This window comes from Schistocerca piceifrons, chromosome 3 (genome assembly GCF_021461385.2).
Source record: "Schistocerca piceifrons isolate TAMUIC-IGC-003096 chromosome 3, iqSchPice1.1, whole genome shotgun sequence".
NCBI classification, from domain to species: domain Eukaryota; kingdom Metazoa; phylum Arthropoda; class Insecta; order Orthoptera; family Acrididae; genus Schistocerca; species Schistocerca piceifrons.
The window spans coordinates 957,328,510-957,350,483 of record NC_060140.1 but is presented as its reverse complement, the minus strand read 5'-3'; the positions used below and the strand labels follow the sequence as shown (position 1 = coordinate 957,350,483).

Below are 21,974 nucleotides of genomic sequence, written 5' to 3'. Positions count from 1 at the left end.
TCTTCCTTAATCTTTGACCCTTCTGCCAGGAGGGACCACTGCCTTCAAAAGCTTGTGCATTTCCTTAGTTTTCTGACGTGTGTTTTCTCTTGCCGCCACTTGGTGAGCAGATTTTTTATTTATCCAGTTACATTGTGTATATATTAAATATTACGCCTTGGACTTCACATTGGAGCTTTGACCCCTCATTTAATAACTTGTTGAGATTATTTTGAGGTTAAGGAAAAGAGATTTTCTTGTCTTATTAAAACTTACTTGGATTCACTGCTCCATCTTTGAAAGAAGTGCAGTTTATTAAACACATGTAAGTTAAAATAAATGTAAAGTGTTGAAATACAGAATTATGATAGATGTGCCTCACAAAAATGGTATTTGTAGATCAGCAGAACTGATCTTCGGAAATACAGAGAAAAAATTACTGTTTTGACAGTATCCTGAGGAAGCAATGAAGTAAATGTGTTTAGTTAATGAAGGTATGCAATTGTTTTTTTGCACAAGAGACTGCATATTTTAATATAACTTTCACAAATGCACTCTTGTGATAAAGAGATTGAATGACTTGTAGACGACTAAAGGCAATGTTTATTTTGACATTGCCCGTCTAAATGCTTCTAGGAATGGAATAGCCAAAATACTTCTTAATGCAATGTGAGATCGAGTAGCTCATTTCTTTTCTGGATAATCATTCCTTAAATTAAAAGGGAAATAGAAGAGGTAGAACTGGATAAAGAAGAGACCCACCAACTTTCAATGCCAAATAGACAATTTTCTTTTTTACTTTAAAAAATCTTGCTTTATGAATGTTTAAATGAAAACTACCACCACCAAACTATGGGATTCTTCAAAATTGGAGCAAAATATATCCTCTATGTCTGTGAGAAGTCTGAATTTCTGCTCTTAGCACATCAGCACTTCTAACGGATTTGGTGCATGTCTGTAGTTACTGACAGAGTGTTTGGCACTTCTTCTGTTCTTCATTCTCTCATCCATACATGTCAGCCTTTCATCTATCTACTACATTTCAACATATATCTATCTTTGCCTTACTTCCAATGAATAAAAATTAACCAAAAATTGCAATATTCATCCTCTGAAACTAATACGAAGAACATGCCACGGTTTCATAATAATGTACAGTAACAAACAGATTTTTTAAAAATGAAAATGTTTATTGTCAGAATTGTTCCAGCTTCAACCTACTTGTCATGCTTGAAATGAGCCAATGGTTTGTATAATTCTGCATCATTATTAATATAAAGAGCATGGCAGAAGACATTTTTATTGTATGATACATTAGGGCTTCTTTCTATTCCATTCATGGATGAAAAGTAGAAATAGTTATTGTTACAGTACTTCTATGCAGTTATATTTTACATTACATAAATAATATTCCACATATTCAATGAAAAGATTCTCTGGATGTGGACAACAGAAATATGTATTTCATTTAAGTGCAATACAACAGAACGACTTTGATTTATGAGGTGACACCAGTATATGTATAGGTCAAACAGAGAGCTCAGTTCTGCCTGCTTTGCACTTAGAAATCTCTCTCACTGTGCTATGTGCAAAACAAGCAGCTAGAGTACTTCTATACATTCACTCAATATTGTCCTATGGTACAATATTCAATATGACTAGCAATGCGATGGAGATGCTGACACCTGGAAATATCCCACAAGAAAGTGTCATAAATGTGCTAAAATTAGTCTATCATGCATATTAATGTAAATATAATGTGAATGAGACTGTTGTGTAATAAAATTATAATGTAATTTTCACTGGAATTCCTAGTTCGTATTACTTTCCATTCATACATTCTTATTTTATCTCATAGACCTGAGAGGATTCAGGAATTGTGAGTGTTGAATTTTGTGATTAAATCTTTTTAGTATCATTCTAATTGACTGGTAGATAGTCCCACACAAAATGCTAGTTAAAAAAATGGAAAATCCATTTTGGAATGTCAACAATGTGGTCAGAGATAATGGTCATGTGTGTGTGTAAGCTTACTTGTGTGAATGTGTATGCATTTTTTTTTTTTTTTTTTTTTTTGGCCGAAAGCTTATCTATAACAGTCTCTTCATCATGTCTACCTGCAACTCAAAAAGCTAGTTCATTTTGAAATTTTATATTTTCCCCTTTTCTGTCATGGAAATGTTGGCATTAGTATGCCAGTATGTCATTCTCAACTACAGACTCAACATATGTTCTGGGTCTTCTGTTAGTTTTGTGTGGTTTAAAACATCCTGGCTTTAAATGTTGCCATCATAGTTTTCAGCAAGGTGACATTAGTGTGATATTACAAAATACCTTTGTCTTTTGAGAAAATGTCACATTGTGAATTGTGTTTTATTCATCTCATGGTGTACACTTGCAATCCATTTGGTTTGCGAACAGGAGACATGTCAAAAATTTATAAAACAATTACAATGATTTTTACATTAATAAATAATAGCACTAAAATAAATAACGACACTATAAGGATAACACATTGTACCCAGCTCAAATTTCCAGTTTGTCACGCATGAATTCATCCACTGAGTAATAACACTTCCGTGTCAGTACCTCATATAGCTTTCTTTTAAGTGAACCTAAATTCATCTGCATCAACTTGTTCCTTTTAATTTATTACAAATTTTCATTCCCATGTATTGAGTTCCATGGGCATATAGTCTGAGGCGGTGGGTGGGGAGCATAAAATTTTCTTTGTTTCTGGTATCATGTGAATGGACAAAATGGTTTCCCTCAAATAACTGATGTCTGGTGTACAAAAATATAATAATCTCATATATGTATAAGGATGGCAGAGTTAATATTTTAAGTTTTCTAAATAATGGTCAACATGGTTCTTTGTGATTTGCAGTGCAACATATTTCATACAATTTTTTTCTGTATTTTTAGTATCCACACTATGTTTGTTGAGTTACCCCCCAAAAAAGTACGATACCTAGTAATGGATTTGAAGTAGCTTGTATATGCTACTTTTTGTGTGTCCATGTCAGTTGCAGTTGACAATATTTGCTACTCAGTTTGTTTGCCAGGTATTCAATGCATGCCTGCCACCTCAAATTTTTATCTACATTTAAACCTAAGAATTTGACTGAGTCAACTTCTATTGTACCTTGGTTTTTTGTGTTCAATCTTAATCTGCTCACATTTTGATTGTTTGGTTCTGAACTGCATCATGTGAGTCTTAGATATGTTTAGATTCAACCCATTTAGCTGAAACCAAGTTTCTAAAGTACTGAGGGTATTGATCACAGATTTGGGAATTTTTCCCGAGTCCTAATCTTCAACTAAGACAGAAGTATCATCTGCGAACAGAACTGATGGGGAGCTGATATTTAATGGTAAGTCATTAACATAAAAGAGAAATAGGACTGGGCCTAATATGGAGCCTTGTGGAACACCCTGAGATATTTTTTTTTCCACTCAGAAAAATAATATGTGCCATTTGAGAAAATGCTAACTCTTTGCTTTCTGTTGGACAGGTAGGAGTTAAGCCATTGTAAGGCACTGCCGCTAATGCCATACTTCTCAAGTTTGTAAACAAGCAATGCATGGTTTATGGAATCAAATGCCTTTGTGGGGTTGCAGAAAATTCCTGCCACCTTATTTCTCTTGTCTAATGATGTACTTATTTTCTCAGCGACACTGTTTACTGCATCAATGGTGTTGTTACCCTGCTGAAAACCAAATTGATTGTTTAGAACAACAGAATATTTTGCAATGAAGTTTTGGATTTGTGAAACAGCAAGTTTTTCAAATATTTTAGATAGGATTGAGAGAATAGAGATAGGACGATAATTTCCCATGATCTCTCTCGATACCTTCTTGAAGAGGGGTTTGACTTCAGCATATTTCATTACCTCTGGGAAACAGCCCTTTCAAAACATTGATTTATTATCTGAGCTAGTGGGTTTGCAATTCTATTGTGTACCACTTTAATAACTTTGGTGGGTCATCCCAACCTGCAGATTTTTTGTTTTTTAATGTTAGAATAGCATTTTCTACATCCTCCACAGAAACTTTTGAGAATTTTGTAAAGTTTTCAGTTTTCGCCTAGGCCAAAGGGATTTACTTTGTTGTGATAATCTGTTACATCTACATCAGACTTTGCTACATTTATAAAGAATTCATTAAAGTACTCTGGTATTTGAGTTGGATTTGCAATAGTATTTCCTTCAATGTCAACTTTTGGAATTTCTTGGTTACAGGCTTTAACACCTAACTCAGGTTTAATGACTGACCACACAGCCTTTGTCTTATTTTTATGATTTAAAATTAGCCTGTTATTTGCCAGTTGTTTTGCTGCCTTGACAACTGTTTTGCATATAGTTTTATAGAATCTAACATATTTAATGAAATCAATATCTTTATTATATTTTAGTTCTCTGTGCAGTTGCCTTTTCCTTACACTGGAAATTTTTATGCCCTGGGTAATCCACTTTACTGTATTTGTTATTTTACTGCTGCTGAGTCTAGGGAGAAATGCTTCATTAAAGTCTCCAAGAAATCTATTTAGGAATTTCTCAAACTTTTCGTCACTTGAGTTACAATAATCAAAAGTCCATGTTTTCTCTTTTAGCTTCTCACTAAATGTTAGAAAGTTTTCTTTGCTTAAGTTCCTGCTCATATGGGTTCTCATACTGAAACATTCCTGTCTGTCTGTGGCAGCTCAATGAACAATGCACAATGATCTGAAATACCTAGATCTAGACAAAATTTATACACATCTTCATATACATAATTAGTTAGAACATTGTCAATGCATGTTGCTGATTGCCCATTGTCTCTGGTAGATTCAAAGAAATTCAATTGGAAACCACATTTCTTTACTAAGTCAGTGAAACTTGAAGCGTGGCTACTATCACATTCCATCAATTGAAAATCAAGGTATCAACCGGCAGAATGTTACACAATATAAGAATTAATTATGATATTAAACTTCTAAAAATAAATTCTAATGGTGTATTTTCATATTAGAAAAAAATTACTGAAAACTTTGTTGGCTGCATTTTATATATCATTCTACCAATGCACATTTTAGATGAACTGCACCAAAAATTTCTTACCATGAGCACCACGAAAATAGGATGACGCAATTGCTTTGAATCTTTCTTGTCCAGCAGTATCCCAACTGAAAGACAAATTATTTAAAACAAAGATTTAGTCTTTTACTTTACACAGTATGCAAATTGTTCACATCACTTTTCTCCTAGCCAAATGAAGATCCCATTTTGGCATTCACATCTGGTGTTGCATCTAAAATGTGAAAATATCAGAGAGAGAGAGAGAGAGAGAGAGAGAGAGAGAGAGAGAGAGAGAGAGAGGGGGGGGGGGGCAGGGGAGTGGGGATGAGAGGAGGGAGTGTAGGGGGAGGAGAAGAAGAAGAAGAAGAAGAAGAACAACAACAACAACAACTTGTATGGACTGACAACAATCACCTACAGAATTATTTGTATTGTACTACTTTTGAAATACAAAGTTTTCATCTCATTACAAATGTACTCTGGTTATAGGTGTGCCAACAACAAAACAGGTGCCTCTCTTTTAGTACTTGCTTCTCCTATAATGCTGACAGTGGTTTATTTTCATATGGAGACCTACTGTGAGTTCAAAGTCTGGCAAAATAACATATGTGCTATTGCTCATTACATCTGTAACTTAATTGATATTTAAGGTAAAGCAGTTGCAAATCATGTGCCACATTGAAACAAACAATTTGCATCAACTGCATGCTGTATTTACGTCTGACTACTATATAGGTTAGCAGAAGTGTTTAGGACAAATGTAATACTATACATAGATTTGTACCATTCTAACCAAAATAAATGCTCCCAAAACAGGTATCTTCTCTTTGAAGGCAGATGGGACATTTTTAATAACAAATGTTACAGCATCCTGTATATATTTTTTTGGGAAATAAAAAAAGCCATAGTAATCCAGCTGTTACTTTACTACTGTGTTCTGACATGTAGCGGAACAGTAATTTTTTAGATGAATGTATTTTTCCTCATTAGACAACATGGATTCCAGAACCAATAACTATGAATAACTAAATTTACTTTCATACAAAATACTGCATTCTCCACCCTTTCCGACCCCATTTTGCACTGACCAACCAGGATGAGTTTGTACTTCAGTTTATCTCTCTTATTTTTGTTCTGATCCTTTCAATATTCTCTCATCTTCTCTGCATATTGTCCCCCCGCCCCCCCCCCCCCCCCCCCCCCAAATCAATGTTGCATTACACGTTATCAGTGCACCTGCCACATTAATTTTCTATGAGGATCCGAACTTTCCACAGTATTTGCCGTTGTCCTTGTCAGCTAAGCAACTTATTGTGGGAAAACTAACAGAATCACATGGATGTAAATGATGTACTAATGCCGTATGTGATAAGAAATTATACTGATGCCAATGTTGAAACATTGTCTGCAGCATCTTCGTTTCCATCATTAAGTCTAATATGGGACATACTGCTATGCAGTCTCTTGGTATAAGTGCCTTCTTCCATGGACTGCTGAGTGTGTAAATTCTATTTCTATTAAATCTGTTGACACACATTCTCATTTCCACAACCTCTTTGATGATACCGAGTGAGATGATGCAGTGGTTAGTACACAGGACTCGCATTTGAGAAGATGATGGTTCAGACCTGCATCCAGCCATCCAAATTTAGGTATTCCATGATTTTGGAAAATTGCTCAGGCAAATGCTGGGATGCTTCCATTGAAAGGGCAAGGCTGATTTCCTTCCCCATCCTGAACTTGTGATTAAACCCTAATCTTCCTTTCCCTTTGATGACTGAATCCCAGTAGTTCAAAGCGTGCACCTGAATGTGTCTGTTCAAACAAGATTTTATGTTTATTTCACTGATTTCACTGGCAAAAGCAGATATTACATAGCCAAAAGATGGTTGTAATCCAATGATTTGCTTAATTTCATTAGATGTTGCTCTGCAAAATGAGAGGAACATAGTGTGCTGTTCTTGATGTGTTACCTGGTTGAATATGGGTTTGGGTTTTCCAAAGAGAGCTGAGTTTATTTTAGTGCCCAATAGCCATTTCCTCTGAACACAGAGGTTAGATGGTTTATTTTGGCACCAAGAAAGTTTGCGTCCTACATACTTTTAGCTCTTTCTATCAGAGGGCTCAGTGCAGCCTCTTTTGGGCAAGATGGGCACTGTACCAAAAATCAGTGGCACATAAAATACAGAAATCCAGAAAAAATCTGTTGCTGCTAAAGCAAGCCTTATGAACAAGCATAAGACCTTTTGAGAGGAGACATGGTGGATTTTGGCCGATACTTCAAACTACTGGGACACAATTATCAAAGATGCTGCAAAAATTAGAATGTGTGTCAACAACTTTTATGGAAATGTAAATTACACACTCAGCAATGTGCTGAAGTGGGCAGTTGATATCAAGAGACTTCATTGGAGTCCCATATCACACATCGTGACGGAAAAAAATGTGCTGCAATTTCACTGTTAATTTTAATGTAATATCTCATTACTGTGGACACCACTGTATCATTTACATCTACATGATTCCATTACTCCTTCAACAGTCCATTGCTTTCCTGTTGAAGAAAATGGTGTTGACTGTCGAAAAGTTGGCTTTTTACAGAAAATTAATTTGACAAATGCACTGAGAACATTTAATACAGCAAATTTAATACAGAAGACTTATTGGGTTGTCAATGCTTCTGTTATCTTGGCTTCCTTGGCTAGCAATCCTAAGTTCCAGCCTTTTTTCAACAGAATTTTTTTTCTATTATTTCTGGTCCATAAATATTACACAGACTACCCAAAAGTAGCCTATATTTGACTACAAGTAAAATACTGGAATAATTAAAGCAAATTTATTAGAAAAATCTTAAAACTTCTCTGCACGGCCAAAATTCAGACTTAAGCATTTGTCAAACATTAGCCACCACTTTCCCAGTTGATAAAGTCTGTTATGCTTTTTATGGGTTGTTGGACAAGGCAGTATGAGACCACATCATTGACTGCCAAAATTCTCCACATTAGCGTAAGAAACTTGTGTCTCATCACTGACAATGATTCTGTAGTATTCCTTCACCTTCTGCATCCTGACAAAAAGCAAAATCCAGAAAAGGAATTATGGAACCCAACGTGCACAGAAGTTGTGGCACCCTAGTTGTTTAATGATCTCCTGAAAAACACCCCAATAAATCTGCAGAAAGTGGTCTGACTGTGAAACAATGATTTTCAAAATTTTTTTTCATAAATCTGCTGTGCCAGTTAATTGATGACTACAGATGAATAGCCACTTCTGTCATTTTTATGAACGTTCATCCTTCCACTCACAAAAAGATGATACCATTGACACACAACACCTTTACTCAACACGTTAAATCCATATACAGAGCAAATTTTGGTATTTTTGCCACCAGAAACTTTATTATCAAATTGACTTCACATTTTGTAGTTTTCCAATTGCAATGTCTGCTCTGAGTGGCTACTGTAGGCAAACGAGATGAGATGTGCCTTTCTTGCTATCAAGTCTCTAAGCACACTCACATACTGTGTGAGTCATTATAGTGACTTATCTTCCTCCTCAATTCTTCCCATGCTACTTTACTGAGTAGGCCTCACATTCATTTCCTGATCTTTTTTCCGTGGCTATCACTGATTTTTTTTTTTTCAGAGTTATCTGAATATGTGTTTACTTATTGGGTCCTCACTTGATATTTTATTCTGTCTGTGAATAAAAAGAACTAGCTCTGTACCTTTCCTCCCTTGGTACTGGATTTTGGCCATTTCCAAAGTGCCAGACTATAGATCCAATGGTCACAGGTTGACCCCTAGTAAGTACTAAGATTTTTATTGCTCAGGGGTCCACCTTAAACTGTAGGTCCCTCTATAAATGAATTAGCAAGTCAGTTCAAAAGTTGGAAGACGGCAATGGCATTCCATCAGGACCAAGCCTGGTAAAGCACCGTGGTGTTTGAACCAATCTTTGGATTGATTATAGCTTTATTTTTTTTTTATCATACCACTATCCAATACATTTACATATTTATTTTACTACATATTTTATTAGATACTGTTTTAAGCACCATCCAATACATTTACGTATTTATTCTGCTACGTATTTTATTAAATACAATTTATAGAAGATATAGTTAGGAGCAAATGATTACACAACACCCTTAGAAAAAAGAGTAACATACGGTAAATGTGTATACAGAAATTAAAAAAGGAATACATATTTCACAAATCATAAACGTAATGTCTTTAGATAAACCAAAAATCTTAAACATCACATTTAATACCAGTCTATAATCAAGAAATGAAAGCAAGAATGTAACCTATGTTTCAAAAGGAAAACCTGCACTAACCAATGCTCAGATAAAATATGTTTGATATGTGTGATATATATAAGTACAATTTATGTCAGCTGGGTGAAAATATTAACAATTCAAGTCTACTTCTGCACTGCATAAACTGCATATATAGATTCCATCAATCTTATTCATAACACGTAGGTTGAATATGTGCCTTGGTTTAATTATATGTGTGTAACCATTATGCATCAACTGCATCAATTCTACTTGGTAAACCATGGAAATGATGTCAGTTTTGGTTACAACATATCATTGTGTCTGCCAGTCATTCTTTAACCTCACAATTTCCCGTAAATAAATGCTTCACTAACAACATCACTAAAGTTTATTGGTCCACTGTCCGCCCCAGTAGCTGAGTGGTCAGCGTGACGGATTGCCGTCCTCTGGGCCCGGGTTCGATTCCCGGCTGGGTCGGAGATTTTCTCCGCTCAGGGACTGGGTGTTGTGTTGTGTTCATCATCATTTCATCCCCATCCGGCGTGCAGGTCGCCCAATGTGGCGCCGAATGTAATAAGACCTGCGATATGGCGGCCGGACCTGCCCCGCGAGGGGCCTCCCGGCCAATGACGCCAAACGCTCATCATCATCATTGGTCCACTGTCCAGTTTCACTACAAGCATCACAACTACCTTCCAGACTTCACATAAAGTTTGTTTCTATTCTTGCCACCTTATGAGTAACAACTTTTTTTTAAAAAAACTAATGGCTATAATTACAGATGACACAATATTGTACCATTAGGGATTTTAGAGCCTCTTTGAGGTGGGTTTAGAATAGTCAATATCAGAATTTCATTCCATGTGCAAGATCTCCCATACTTCACACTTACTTAATTGTGATGGCTTTCCTATTGTAGACAGCTGCCTCCTTAGTAAACAACACAGAGACTGAACATTTTGTGTTGGATTATGTACTGCACATATTACTTTGTCGCCATCTATGATCTTTGATCCACCATAAATTTTTGTTAATTTCACAAAGACAGTAATAAACAATGTTTATTTTAAAGTTTAATTTTAAAGTGTCTTTATAATGGATTATGTTGTTGTTGTTGTGGTCTTCAGTCCTGAGACTGGTTTGATGCAGCTCTCCATGTCACTCTATGCTGTGCAAGATTCTTCATCTCCCAGTACCTACTGCAGCCTACATCCTTCTGAATCTGCTTACTGTATTCATCTCTTGGTCACCCTCTACGATTTTTACCCTCCACACTGCCCTCTGGTACTAAATTGGTGATCCCTTGATGCCTCAGAACATGTCCTGCCAACCGATCCTTTCTTTTAGTCAAGTTGTGCCACAAACTCCTCTTCTCGCCAATTCTATTCAATACCTCCTCATTAGTTATGTGATCTACCCATCTAATCTTCAGCATTCTTCTGTAGCACCACATTTCGAAAGCTTCCATTCTCTTCTTGTCTAAACTATTTATCGTCCATGTTTCACTTCCATACATGGCTACACTCCATACAAACACTTTCAGAAACAACTTCCTGACACTTAAATCAAGACGCGATGTTAACAAATTTCTCTTCTTCAGAAACGCTTTCCTTGCCATTGCCAGCCTACATTTTATATCCTCTCTACTTCGACCATCACCAGTTATTTTGCCCCGCAAATAGCAAAACTCCTTTACTACTTTAAGTGTCTCATTTCCTAATCTAATTCCCTCAGCATCACCCGACTTAATTCGACTACATTACATTATCCTCGTTTTGCTTTGTTGATGTTTATCTTATATCCTCCTTTCAAGACACTGTCCATTCCATTCAACTGCTCTTCCAAGTCCTTTGCTGTCTCTGACGCAATTACAATGTCATCGGCGAACCTCAAAGTTTTTATTTCTTCTCCATGGATTTTAATATCTACTCCGAATTTTTCTTTTGTTTCCCCTCACTGCTTTCTCAATATACAGATTGAACAACATCGGGGATAGGCAACAGCCCTGTCTCACTCCCTTCCCAACCACCGCTTCCCTTTCATGTCCCTCGGCTGTTATAGCTGCCATCTGGTTTTTGTACAAATTGTAAATAGCCTTTCGCTCCCTGTATTTTATCCCTGCCACCTTCAGAATTTGAAAGAGAGTATTCCAGTCAACATTGTCAAAAGCTTTCTCTAAGTCTACAAATGCTAGAAACATAGGTTTGCCTTTCCTTAATCTTTCTTCTAAGATAAGTCGTAGGGTCAGTATTGCCTCACGTGTTCCAACATTTCTACGGAATCCAAACTGATCTTCCCCGAGGTCGGCTTCTACCAGTTTTTCCATTCGTCTGTAAAGAATTCATATTAGTATTTTGCAGCTGTGAATTATTAAACTGATAGTTCGGTAATTTTCACATCTGTCAACACCTGCTTTCTTTGGGATTGGAATTATTATATTCTTCTTGAAGTCTGAGGGAATTTCGCCTGTCTCATACATCTTGCTCGTCTGATGGTAGAGTTTTGTCAGGACTGGCTCTCCCAAGGCTGTCAGTAGTTCTAATGGAATTCATTGAAAAAACTAAAATCTTTTTAGTTGAATAAATCTTGGAATTCTATTAATATTTTGCATTTGTGTATTTTAGTTTCACAAGAGGTCTGCCATCTGAGTGATTTCATAACCAGAAGCATCCATTCCCTGTGTAGTAACATTTTGCATGTTTGAGAAATAATTCATTAACATGTTGATGGGCTGTTTGTGAGATTCATTCAACATGAAATGTTCACAAATTTTTTTCCTCCTGATACTCAACACTGTTTGTCTGCAATATGTGGAGCATTCACTGGTGAGAACTTCATGACTATGATACATGTTCAAATACTGAAACCCAGTGAGGTGGTACAGAAGATAGCACAATGGACTCATATTTGGGGCAAATGAAGTTTGTAGATTGTAGATTGTATTTTATTGGTCCTGTTGTCTACATAGCAGCTTATGCATAAGACATTGGACAAGTCAAGTTATAAATATACAGGCTGAAAGTAATTTCAAGGCATACATATTTAAGCTTACAATAATACACTTTACACGTAAGTATTTATATAACACATTTCATGAATTTAAATATTCTTCAATGGAGTAAAAACAGTGGTTTCTCTAAATTCATTAAGGTAAATGCTGGAATGAAGTTCAAACATCTACTAGCTACAAAGAGTTATTTTCTGTGGTTTCTCTAAATTCATTAAGGTAAATGCTGGAATGAATGAAGTGATGTGCACTGGCTGTAAAATACTTCCTAAAAGTCACAACAGGTTTTGCATCAACTGAAGATACGAAACTGGTTGTTAAAGACACTGAGGATTATTTCATCCAAAATGTGGAAATTTGGCTGCTGTTGCCTGCAATTTGAAATAAAATGTCGGAATGCTTTCATTAAAAAGAAATCAGCTGATTTTCCTTTGCCAACTTTGGCCAGGTTGAACTTGTGCTCTGTCAATAATAAATTCACTGTAGATATGGAAAAAAAAAAATCCTAATCTTCCTCTGGAGTGTGGAAGTCTGTCCAATGTGGCGATTGTCTGCATTATTGTACAAGCTACAACTACCATATCAATTGATGTCTGAATAACATTTTTATATTAACAGTCGAAATTGATTCCTGTAATTTTGAAAGCAGTTTGCCAAAGAAAGGTGATTACCTGTCTTCCCACATCTGATAATATTAACTAATTAACTGATTTACAGATATAGCAGTTGCCGAGACAATGAACATGTGCCTTTGGTACTAAATATTATACATCAATAAACCTGTGGTATTGACGGCATCTTCCTCGACCGGACCAGACGTGCTGCTTACAGCTATGCTAGGGACGGCACTTTTGAACCTCTCAACAGTCTGTCTCTTGGTGAGATTGCTTTCCATCACTTGCAGTTTGCTGAGGGGTGGCACCAAACCTACATGTCACCAGAGGATGAATTGAGATGATCTCACTGCACGCAACTCCGAGTAGCCGGCACATCTTTTTAAGCAGCTGCAGTTCAGAGGTCCCCCAGATACAGTGCATCTATAGATTATCAACATTAGTTTGGAAAACAGCAGTGAGGATAATACACTCTCATAGCTCAACACCACATATGCATTGCTAATTTTCAGAGTTATGTAAGTGTATTAGCATTCAAGACTATTTGGTTCTACCAAGAACATTGCTCACCTTATATAACTCAGGGCCACAGTATTACCTATGGGCACTGGAAGTTACGTATAACTCCATTACTATGTGTACATAGTTTAAATAAACTTATTAATGTATTACCTTTTTGTAGATGTATAATTGTATTTATTGGCCACCTCAACCACCGATACAACAAATCAATGGCATATAACCAAATATAAAGGACACTTCAGTGCTCAACAATTAGAAGAGTAACTGCAAAGCAGAAGCATGTGTTCTCTCTCTCTCCCTCCCTCCCCCCCCCTCTCCCCCCCCCTCTACTGCTCCCCCCCTTCACCCCCCCCCCAGCCCTTCTTTCTCCCAGAGCTGGCTCTGCAATGTAACTGAGACGTGTCCCAAATGGGCTCCTGCAATGGGAGACAATATATCAATTGAGTATAAAATATTATAAAAATAATCAGTAAAGAAAAATAAAAAAAAAAACAAAAAACACTACACTCTATCTTCTTTATCTATGCCTGGCTTTGAGCTTCTACATTTTCCAGTACCATATTCTTCTTTATTATATGCATTCTGCCCTCAAGCTACTAAGCTGCTGACACTTTCTGGCAAAGGACTGAAGATGTCTTCATGTGCTTATACATTCAGCTTACAGAAAAATGTTGATGTAATTCCCAACTAAAGAAAATGGGTTTTTAAGGAAACTGAGCAAAACGTACAACCAAAGGGAAGATTTCTGGAGAGGTGTAATGCACCACATGGATGGCATACTAACCACAGATATCGATGTTAAGCCTACAAATATTTCTCAGCAATTTCCTAACATTACCGCATACTGATGATGCTCACATCTACTGTAAGAAAGGCAGTTTGGGCTGATGCACTAAAAGTTGTATTCCAAAGTCTCAATGTGATGTGTGATAACAGGTATGAAAAGTAGCAGTATTATTAGTCAATATTCCTGTTCCGATGACATATGATATGTGTACCTTATAATGCCAACACGAATCTATACAATTTTGCACCTGAGTTCCCTCACTGTAAGGAAGTTGGTAACTTTGGTATTAACTGTCACTGGTCATGGTGTTGATCAAACCATAGCTGGGGATGGGTTTTCAAAGTTTTGAAGGCAATGGAAGGCTGGCACAGAGAAAATGCAGAGGGGCCAGAGCAGCCATCCTTTTACAAACTCAGTAAGATCTGGTAACCCTGCTAAGTTTTGTGGGTTCAGAAGTGTGGCAGATGTGATTGTGAAGGCAAAATGTGTGTGAGAGAGAGAGAGGCATGAAAATGTTGATAGATACGGGTGCTCGGGTGACCCTGGCCAAAAAGGAGGCACTGAAGGTGCACACTGACAAATTAATGGTTTGGGGACAGAAATGATAAATCCATTGGGGATTCGCCATGTTGAGATCACAATTGGTGGGAGAAGGTATGTTTTTTGAGATGGTGGCATTAAGAAAAAGAAGACAGGGTTTTGATATCATTCTGTGTTGCTTTAAGGGTGTCACTGACTATAGGTCATACACTGTCCAATTCAATAACGCAATACACTGCTACAAAGATGTGAGAAACCCATGATGAATGACCTATTTACTGAATTTCTGTTGAACAGTGTATCTTGTGTTAAAAATCAGTGCACCTGAGACCATAACTGGCGGTTTGAGAAAGAGCTATTGGTGGCAAACAAAATCTGAGAACCCAGTACAACTGTCATTCCAGATTATATGCTCAGCTAGAATGAAGTTTTAGATTGCCTCATTCAATAATTGGATTTCTGCCAGTTATTCGTGTCTTTCCTGCTCAATACTTCAACTGGGTGATTTGTAGTATCAGACAGTGCCTTAAGAAGACTGCGACTCAAAAACTTCAAGAATCACAGCTTATGTAAACATCATAACTGACAACAAAAGCACAGATATTAAAGAGCCCCATTCTTGGTACATATTCTTTGAATGTATTCTTGATGAAATATCATGTTTGTACCTGTAGATATCGAGCTATGCATGGATGCATTAAAACCAATCTGCATATGATACCATTAGCTGTACATAGAGAACTTTTAAGTGGTAACAGGTTGGTGTTAATTGGCCATGATTTTTTATAAAGGAAAATTTGGTAAAGAACTATTAAGAATTTTTATAAAATGTTTTTAAAAAAATTTAAAATGATATAAAAAGGTTTATGTATAAATTATGTTTTAATAATGTTGTAAACAATTTTATAGACAATTTTTCTTAAAAATGTGGAATACTGACATGGCTTATATGTTATGATAATAATTTAAGCACATGCAATTATGTGGAACAGTAGATCTATGCCTTATTCTAATATGAGATGATAATTTTGATTCATACTACCACTGTGCCATCTGCTGTACTTATGTATGTAGGAAAAGATAGATTGCTATTTACTGCAAAGGTGACATGTTAAGCAGCAGTCATGCTTAAAAGACACTTACGTAGAGGTTTTGGCCACAGTCTTCATCAGTAAAAGAGAGACACGCACCATTCACACACACAAGCAAGTACACATCATGTACACATGACAGCCACCTCCAGCATTTCAGGCTGGAATACAACTATCACACGTGATGCAATCTCGATGGGGCAGAGAAGGGGAAGGGATAGTAGTGTATGGGCGGGGAGAGAGACAAAAATGTCTGGCTGAGTATGCAGGGACCAGGAATGCCAATGGGAACAGCATCACGAGGTTGTGGGGCAGGGAGGTGTGGGAAACGGGAGCGAGAAAGGAGAGGAATGGGCAAGATGGGTGAGTGCATTGGAAGAGGGCAGCCAACAAAAAGAGGGTGGGATATGAGATTGGGGAGGAGATGACAGGACAGACAGGGTGGAAACTGTTGGGTGGAGGTTGTGGGGACAGCATATTACCATAAGTTGAGGCCCGAATAGTTACGGGAGCTGAGAATGTGTTATAAGGATAACTCCCATCTGCGCAGTTCAGGAAAGCTGGTGGTGGAGGGTAGTGAAGCAGCTGTTGAAATGAAGCATGTCATGTTCAGGTACATGTTGTGCCACAGGCTGGTCTACTCTGCTCTCGACCATAGTTTGGCAGTGGCCATTCATCCTGGTAGACAGCTGGCTGGTAGTCATACCAATATGAAAAGTAGTGCAATAGTTGCAGCAGAACTGGTAAATGACAAGGCTGCTCTCACAGGTGGCCTGACCACTGGCAGAAGGCCCCCGCCAATTATCTGACTCTTCTACAACCTCTGCCAGAGCGATCCCATCCCAGAAGTCCAACACAACCTCCAGTCCCTGCTTAAAGCCTTAGGCCCTTCCCAGAACATCTCCCCTGAATCCATTTCCCTCCTCATCCCTATGACACCCTGTACACCCACCTTCTACATGCTCCCCAAAATCCAAAAACCCAACAATCCCCATTGTGGCTGGTTATTGTGCCCTCACTGAAAGAATTTCGGCTGTCACTGAACAACACCTCCAACCAATTGCCCGTAATCTAGCCTCCCACATGAAAGACACCAACCACTTCCTTCACTATTCCCACCCCTTTATCTCCTGCATCCGTACTCGTCACAGTTGATGCCACCTTGTTACACACAATCTCCTTAATACCCACGGCCTTACTGCCATTGAACACTACCTGACTCCAAACCAACTGCCTCATTCCTCACACAGTTTACTAACTTTATCCTAACCCATAACTACTTCTGCTTTGAAGGGAAGGTACACAAACAAATCCGGGGCACAGCCATGGTCACCCGCATGGCACCTTCCTATGCCAACCTGTTTATGGGCCATCTAGAGGAAACCTTCCTATGGTATCTTCATGACCTGGACTCAGCGCCAAGATACCCTATCTCCATTCCTTCACAACCTCAACACATTCTCTCCCATCCATTTCAAGTGGTTCTCCTCAACCCAGCATGCCACTTTTCAAGATGTTCACCTACTCCTCTCTGATGGTTCCATCTGCACCCACCAATCACCAACAGCTGTCATCCATTTCACACCAAAAAATCCCTCCCATAAAGCCTGACCACCAAAGGACTGTGTGCTTGCAGTGACAAGAAATTCCTAGCTCAGTATGCTGAGGGTCTCGCCAAGGCCTTCAAAGATACACATTATCCCCTGGACCTAGTCCGCAAACAGATCTTCTGTGCCAATTCCGCCCCCCCCCCCCCCTACCCCCAATCCTCCCACCATTTCCAAGAACCAGCCACAAAGCAGTGTCCCTTTCTTCACCCTGTACCACCCCAGAATGGATCAGTTGCACCATATTCTTTGTCATGGCTTTGATTACCTATCATCATGCCCCAAAATGAGGGAGATCATACCCAACATACTTTCCACCCCTCCGAAAGTGGTGTTCCATCACCCACCCCACCTCCCCAACATCCTAGTTCATCCCTATGCCACTCCGCAATCCCAATCCCTTGCCACAAGGGTCGTATCCCTGTGGAAGACCCAGGTTAAAGACCTGCCCAACCCACCCACCCAGCACTTTCTATTCCAGTCCTGACACAGGTTTATCATACCCCATCAGGGGCTGGGGCACCTGTGCAAGCAGCCATATTATCTATCAGCTCTGCTGCAATCACTGCAGAGCTTTTTATGTTGTTATGACTGCTAACTAGCTGTCCACAAGGATGAACGGCCACTGCCAAACTTTGGCCAAGACCAAAGTACACCACCCTGTGGCGCAACATGTAGGTGAACATAACTTATTCGATTTCATGGCTGCTTCACTGCTCAAGCCATTTGGATCTTCCCTTCCACCACAAACTTTTCCAAACTGCGCGGATAGGAGTTATCCTTACAACATATTCTCTGCTCCTGTAATTGTCCCAGTCTCAACCTATGGTAACATGGTGTCCCCATAACCTCCACCCAACAGTTTCCACCCCCTCTGAACTATCATCTCCTAGCTTTTCTTTTTCTTTTTTTGATTAGAACAAGAAATGTAGAGGAACTCTTGGCAGCAGGTGGAACAGGAATGCTAATAATTATTGCTACATGAGTTACAAGAGGTTTTTGTTTCTTCTATGCTGTACACAGTTTGATGTGATGGAAACAAGAAATGACAGGAAAACAACTGGTAAGCTAAATGCAGTTCATACCGTACTGGAAACTTTTGTTGCTAACTGACAAAGTTTGTACAGGCTGAGTGAATTCACCACAAGTGTGAGACTGCTATGAATGGATTCAGTACATGCCCAATAAATCAGCTAAATATGGGATAAAAATATTTGCGCAGTGTAATCAGTGTGTATACGTGGAAGACGAAAAAAAAATTCCGGATTTCCCGGTTAAAAATACACTTTCTACCGGATGAAAATACATTTTTTACGTGTTAAGTAACAGTATACCTTTCCTCGAAACTGTAAAACTTATCAATCCTTTAAATGGTTGTGGTTTTATACACTAGCGTAGAATTTCCCGGCACTTTAGAAAATGAAACTCGTGGAAAAAACACGTTTTAGAAAGATGTCTGATGTGCAGCAACATGTACACTGCATATTTTCGTATTACGAAAGTATAAATTCGAATTCCACCAAACACCGCATGTTACTTTCCGAAGGACTGAAATTGAGATTGCGATGCGCTTTTGTAAGCCAGTTGTAGCTAATGTCAAGCGATCTCACCAGCCGGTGACAGCGGATATTCAGATCATAGGACACGTGATGTAGTCAGCCAATAGCAACATCACTGTAAAGTAGCGCGAACACACTAATAGGAAAAGGTAATGGTTTAAATTAATATACATACATACACAGTGTTGCTACAAGAAATGAAAAGCTTTAACGTTTAATATTGGTCACTAAGATTAATAAGTTGCAAGAGAAGCTAAGCTTTAACACATAATGATCATTTTTGCGCGTGTTACACTTTAAAGATACATCACAAAAATGTGACAGTAAATTTTTTTAACAACGACATAAATGTCTGATCTGGGCTTGAAAATATTCTAAATGGTCGCCCTCAAAGATTTGATTTTTGAATGAGACTCAAATGCTCTGTGATTTAAGAAATTCATCGGACATTCGCGCGCACAGAGTTCATCCTGCGTAAAAGGATATTTACTTTGAAAGTGATGCTTTCCAAACAACCATTCGCAATATTTTCCCGCAACCTGTTAGAAACAGAATCGTTTCAGCAGTTGCCAGAGCGCGCCAAATAACAGGTGTCGCAGCGCTTGCGCAGCTACGATGCCGCAGGAAGTTTGTACGTTCGTACGTGTAAAACATTAAAAAATCTTACATTATGTCATAAAAGAAACAAGACATTAGAGGACACTTTTCATTTGAAGTGAGAGCAATAAATGAAGAGGAAACAGCAAAATCATTTAACGTAAACACGGGTCACATAGACACTACCACCTCCCACTACAACTCAGACTGCTCTGTAAATCAGGTGCGGATCTAGGATATTTCCGAACCGGGGCGATATTAGGTAGTGGCGCTCCCCCCTCCCTTGAGCATTTGAGGTAGGACGCCAAAAATTTAAAAATCCACTTTTCAAAAATATCTTCATTTTGTAGCAAACATCTTTCTGAAGAGTCTGATGTATAAAACATATATATTCGAGGGAATGTAAGACGTGTTATTTGGTCTTAAGTGTGGCAAAGTGCAGTGCCACGCCTCTCCTCACAGCATTCTTCCATCGCACGTCTCTTGTATTTCGCTCTGTGGAATTCAAACACGTAATATTTTGTAATGGAATGGGTGCCACCAATCTATATTCAGGCCAGTGAAAATTAAAATGTCCTGTGGTGCCTCTCCTGCTCCCAGTCGGCCGGTTTGACATCCTGCTCCTCTTTATTGACAACCTGCTCCTCTTTAAAAAATTCTCGGAATTAATACTGGTTGGGATTATTTTTAATCGGCAGAACAAGAACTCTTCAGCAAATTTTCAGTCTTTACTGCCTATTAGCTAATAACTTGCTGATTTGTGTGACATAAAATTAAATATAAGCTACATAAAACGAGTAAAGACAAGAGACATGCAAGACTGTACACGTTTCTTCTATCGTTAAGTCCTAGCTTCTTTTCTCTGTAATCTTGCCACAGCTTTATATGGCGTACTTTCCTTTCTGGGAAAGAATCTACTACCTCATCAAAGTTCGTCAACGTTTTGCTACATGAAAAAACTAAATATCACTGTCTAATATTAGAAAAGCTGTTAATGCAAATTGTACCCAAGACTGGTGTGGTTTCTTGATCTGATTACGTGTATTTTGTCACTGCTATATAAAACAAAATAGGCCTGCCCAATATTGCAGCAGTTGTTACACACACCAAATAAATGAGATTGTTTTGGCACAAATGGTCATTTTTATAACACGAAGGAACATAATTCACGAAGTACCAATATCAAATGCCTATTAGGCCAACTACAAGCAAAACGTTTTGTGTTAGGAAATAGTTTCACATTTCATTCATAATCTCTAGCTTCTGAAGCATGAGATCGAGAAGTAGTAGTACTAAATTTTTTAATAAATTTCGAATCGTCATATTCTCCTGTAATTTGTATGAGTCCCCGTTTATTCTCCTTCCTCTTTCTAACAAACAATCTTATCATTAATTCTGTAACTATTTCTGCCAGTGTCAAAACTTATTCTCTGGTTAATTTCGTCACTGGTTTTGTTATCCGGTCGGGCGTTATTACGTGTTCGTACAACGCGTTTTCCATGTTACTCCCAGAATAGAACTTTAGCGGCTGCTAGCCAGAGACTGTATAACTGGCCCTTAGCAGTGTAGCAGTCTGGCCAAAAATTTTCTGTCAAAATTTCATTTTCTTGGACACACGGAGGAGACAATACGTGATCTTTGTTGCCTGTTATTCCTGTTAGCCGTTTTTTTCCCACTATGGAATTCACTAGTAATTATAACAACGCTGATCATTTGCAAACCCAGTCAACCACATAAACAGCAGTCGCTGTTTCCTCCGTTCGGCTTTATTCCGCTCAGCTCATATAGACCCGTCCCCATTTGTCTGCAGGAAAGTTTATTTCTAGATGCGACGGGGATTCCCCTGGCAGAGACATCACGTACACTATGCACGCATTCAAAAATCAACTTATGATTCTTTCAGAAATCGACTTAGAATTTGTTCAAAAATGTTCAAAAACCAACAGGGATGCGTTCAAAATCATATGAGAAACCGATAGACCAACGTGCGCTGGGTGCTAGGGGCTTTGTGAAACAAGGTCTTTTTCCTCAATAATATGAATTTGGTCCCCCCCCCCCCCCCCCTAAAACTATCGCCCAGGGCAGATAACCCGGCTTGTCCCCACCCCCTAGTTCCGGGCCTGTTGCGCATACGTGAATCTGGCAGCTTAGGCGCACCAGTAAAATTTTTCCGGACAGCATCTGGCTGCTTGCTGCTATTGCTTATAAAGCAAACTGCCACACTTCTGTAGCCAGAAGCAGGAGAAGGTACTACTCATACGAGACTCAACTGTACATGCGGATAAGCTCGCTCGCAACCGCTCAAACGACCCTAATGTAAAGTTGTGAAGTC

At 38.4% G+C, this 21,974-nt stretch overlaps 1 protein-coding gene across 1 annotated transcript in view; it reads right to left on the bottom strand.

Moving 5' to 3' along the window:
• Positions 1-21,974, bottom strand: part of LOC124789906 (ras-related protein Rab-34-like) — a 102,060-nt gene that overhangs the window by 38,801 nt on the left and 41,285 nt on the right. Inside the window, exon 4 of the mRNA XM_047257424.1 lies at positions 5,079-5,143. Coding sequence (XP_047113380.1) covers positions 5,079-5,143 — 65 coding nt within the window. The remainder of the gene's footprint in view (positions 1-5,078; positions 5,144-21,974) is intronic.